The sequence below is a fragment of the Drosophila guanche genome, unplaced genomic scaffold (assembly GCF_900245975.1).
Source record: "Drosophila guanche unplaced genomic scaffold, DGUA_6, whole genome shotgun sequence".
In the NCBI taxonomy this organism is placed as follows: domain Eukaryota; kingdom Metazoa; phylum Arthropoda; class Insecta; order Diptera; family Drosophilidae; genus Drosophila; species Drosophila guanche.
The window spans coordinates 168,401-172,213 of NW_022995772.1; the positions used below are offsets into that span (position 1 = coordinate 168,401).

Sequence of the window (3,813 nt, forward strand, 5' to 3'; positions counted from 1 at the left end):
ATGTTTTTTTTGTTATTTTTTCGTTTTTATACCCGGTACTCGCAGAGTATAGGGTATACTGTATACATATGTGCGGAAAAAATGTAACAGACTAAAGAAAACGTTTCCGACATCACAAAGTATAAATATTCTTAATCAGCATGAATAGCCGATGCGATATAGCCCTGTCTGTCTGTCCGTTCGTCTGGCCGTCTATCTTTCCGTCTTGTTGGGCTCCTGGTTCTCAGACTATAAAACCTAAAGCCACCAAAAATCTGCATCCAGATGGCAGTTTGCTATCACTTCTACAAGTGTATTTATAAATGTGTGTAGATGTCCTACTGAGTACCGGTTATAAAAGAAGAAGCGTCTCACAAGTCCCTTCTCGTTTTATATTTTAGTTTTCGCCAAGTCTCAGGCTGTTTATAGCAGCAAGCAAGTCACTTCTTATGAACTGCTAAATTTAAAACCAATATACCCTTGTACTGCACAGCACACCCATTATAAAAGGTAAGCTCTTCGAATTAGTCTTGGCCCTACACTAATTTGATACCATAAACCAGCTACGGGATTTCATGCGCTCAGCAACTAATAATAGCAGCAGAAAAATGTACTGCTTGCTGATGATGATTCCCCCCAAAGCCCCGAGAGGTTTTCTCAGGTGTATTTGTGGATCTTATTTCGTGGTTTAACCATTTAAAAGCTCGTTGACTTGCTTACTCCTTGGCCTGGCTTATTACCAAACTCTCACACTCATTGTCTTTTGATGACAGGTCCAGCTCCGGGCCCGGTCCAACAGATGTGACCATTGCCATACCGGACCATCGCACTTAAGAAGATTAAAGACTATTCGTTAGTTGGAATGCTGCACTCTGCAGGCAGTACCAGTCGAGCTTTCCTTTGGCTCAACTTTCCGTTTTCCGATGCAAATTTTCGCGGTCTGCGTCTGCCTCTGCCTCTGACTCTGGGACTGGACTGGGGACTATTGGCAGCAGCCGGTGACAACTTCATTTGTTTGTGGTATCTTTTAAAATCAGCCCTAAAAGCTACAAATGCCGAATTGCTTTTAATGGATCTATCTCTCTCTCTCTCTCTCTCACCCTATGTTTTCCGTTGTCCTTCTTGTTAAGGGATTGAAGGAAGGGAATCCTTATCCAGCTCAGTCCCTGATCAGTACTACTGCGGGTGTAGGCGTTCGTTTGAATATTTTTAAAATTTCTTAAAATATTTCCTTACGTTTGGCTGCTCTTTGGGTGCCTCAAACATGGCAATCAACTCTCGGGGATCATTGGAAAGAAAATGCTTACTACGCTCCTGGAAGGTCTCCGCTTCGTGGGCACTTTTCCACAATCTCTCACGATGTTTCTTGCTCAACGTCAAGTTTTTCTTACTCTTGACTTCAAGCTTTTTGTATATATAATGCAAATCCAGAAATATATCAGCCAAATCCTTATTAACTTCGCCCAAATAAAGTTTGCACGTCTTGAGGTCGGTTTTGATTGTCTGCAGCTCTTCGGTGAGTGCACTCGGGCTCTCGAGTTGAGCCATGACCTTTGGCACGATGAAGCTCATGATGGCCTCTTTGTTGGATGCATTACAACTCGTGATTGATTTAAGTTCCATTAACCCCTGTGTCACATTATGCTCGATTACCGTGTGCACATTATTTGACCCTTGATGCGAAAAGCTGTCCATAAAACTTGAGCTTATTTCATGCAGCGATTCGTTTTGACTTGGACTAAGGCTGGCCCACGGTTCATTTAAGTTATTTGACAAATGTTCAACAGCAATTTTTTGAAAATTTTCATTTTTTTTTTTTGGTAAGTTTTCATTAGATTTGGACATATCAAATAAACTTTTTAACTAGCAAATTTTAAATAGAAAGTATTGTGAATGAGAAATAGATGCTCTTTCGAATTTGAACAGACGAATTAGAATGAAACGAAAACTAGACAAATTTCACTAACGCTTCCAAATTCGTAAAAGTAATCGTTTACCAAAGTCCCTATCCCTATATTTGAAGTATTATTAAACCAACTGAAAATAATCAAGCTGGCAGAAACTTAAACCTCTTTTGGCAATATAAAAAATCAACAAAGTTATTTCATCTTTTGCAGTTCGAAATCCAATAGATCCCCCCAATGTCTACCCCATGGCCACCCCAAAACAGCATCCATTTCAAATAAAATACCATAGAGGGAGTACCGAAGGAGCGGTTTTTTTTTTGGAAGAGGAATGACGCTATGGCAAAACAACTCGCCAAATTCAATTGCAAATAGTGAAACACATTGTTCTCGTGTCTCACTGTTTCGATGACAATTTTTTAGTTTTTTTTTATTGTTCGCCCCTCGATTTGAGGAGATACAAGAAAAACGAAAAGAGACGTGTCAGACGCTTCTTAAGCGTCCCACCTTTTATACCCGGTATTCAGTAGTAAATCTGAACCTTAGTGGTTTATTTCAAGTTTTTCATTTTATACATTTTTCTACATATGTATGTCATTTACATCTACATCTAAATCACTTTTCACCCAAACACGCTTTTATATCTCGGCCTCCTCCCCTAGAGCCGCACACTGAACAAAGCAGAATGTAAAATGAGAAAATGTTAAAAAAATCATAAAACCTGCTGGACGGGGTGGGGGTAGCCACTGCAAACTAATTTTATCATTCTATCTATCAACAGTGTGAGCATATAGCCATCTGTAATGCAAAATTTGGTGGATCTAGCTTTTATAGTCTCTGAGATCCAGGCGCTTAACAACGGACGGACAGACGGATGGACGGACAGAGGACAGACAGATATGGCTCTATCGACTCGGCTCAAGAATATATATACTTTGTGGGGTCGGAAACGCTTAATTCTTAAAGTGATACCCTTTTTCCGCACAAATACAATATACCCTACTTACTCTTCGAGTACCGGGTATAAAAAGTAGAATAGCGCAAACGGAACGTACGTTTGTAGGGGAGAAGAGGGTGTTGGTGAGAAATAGAGGAGACTTCGATGACGCCATGGGAATTTATTGAAAATGCTTCGATTTATGTTTAGTGCAATATTTGAATTTTGGCAGACGAACGGAGGCGGAGAGATCAGCTTCGGCGACAAATGCAACAGAAATATGTTTTCAGTATTGTGTCGAAACACAGATTGGATAATGGTGGGTGCAGGCACAGGAATAGAGAAAAGAATGCAATCACTGTTCAAGATTGCATCAGAGTGCTGCTGTTAGAGCTGTGGAAAACCTCGAGCTACATTTGGATTTTTACGAGAAAATAAATTAATGAAAGTTATCGAATGTTCAAAGACCCGAAAAAAAAACTCCCCGAGTAAAGAGACTAGAATCCTTAATCTTGGAGCACATATAAGTAAGTAATTTTTGCTGTCGGAAATAAAAGTTTATTTAGGGAAAGACTTCTTTCCCCTTATATTGCGTTCACGAAAAGTAAAACAAATTCAAATTGAAACGCTTATGCCTTTATTTCACTCTCTCTCTCTTATATTTTTATTTGCTTACCCCTTGCACTCTTATACAACGTGCCAGTATTTAGCCGGCTTTCGTGTGCACCGTCTGTTGCTCTACTTTTGGCTTCGTATTTTAGCCGAACCCACCGACCTTCAACATTATTTTCTCTTTCTCGATATTAAGCGCTCCATATTCAGCAAGGGAGAGAGAGAGTGTATCCGATTCTCTCTTAAAGCACTCGTGTCATGTGTGCTGCTGTCGCTTCGTTTCGTACCAGTTTGACTTTATGTCTTTATCGGAATGGGTGTGCTGGAAATTTATTTACATGCCGGTCAGGATTTTTGCATGCCCCTTTTCTTAGTGGAGTA

General features: G+C 40.0%; 1 protein-coding gene across 2 annotated transcripts; it reads right to left on the reverse strand.

The window, feature by feature from the left end:
• Positions 1–636: 636 nt before the first annotated feature.
• Positions 637–1,840, reverse strand: LOC117591313. Of its 2 annotated transcripts, none has more exons than XM_034284519.1 (2): positions 1,216–1,840; positions 637–1,155 (listed from the first exon to the last, which is right to left on the reverse strand). In XM_034284519.1, the coding sequence occupies exons 1-2, from the start codon at positions 1,822–1,824 to the stop codon at positions 1,150–1,152; spliced, it is 615 nt and encodes a 204-aa protein (XP_034140410.1). In that variant the 5' UTR covers positions 1,825–1,840; the 3' UTR covers positions 637–1,149. The 2 variants fall into 2 exon arrangements, with proteins under 2 accessions (XP_034140410.1, XP_034140411.1); XM_034284520.1 differs by having other exon boundaries at positions 1,087–1,158.
• Positions 1,841–3,813: the final 1,973 nt, after the last annotated feature.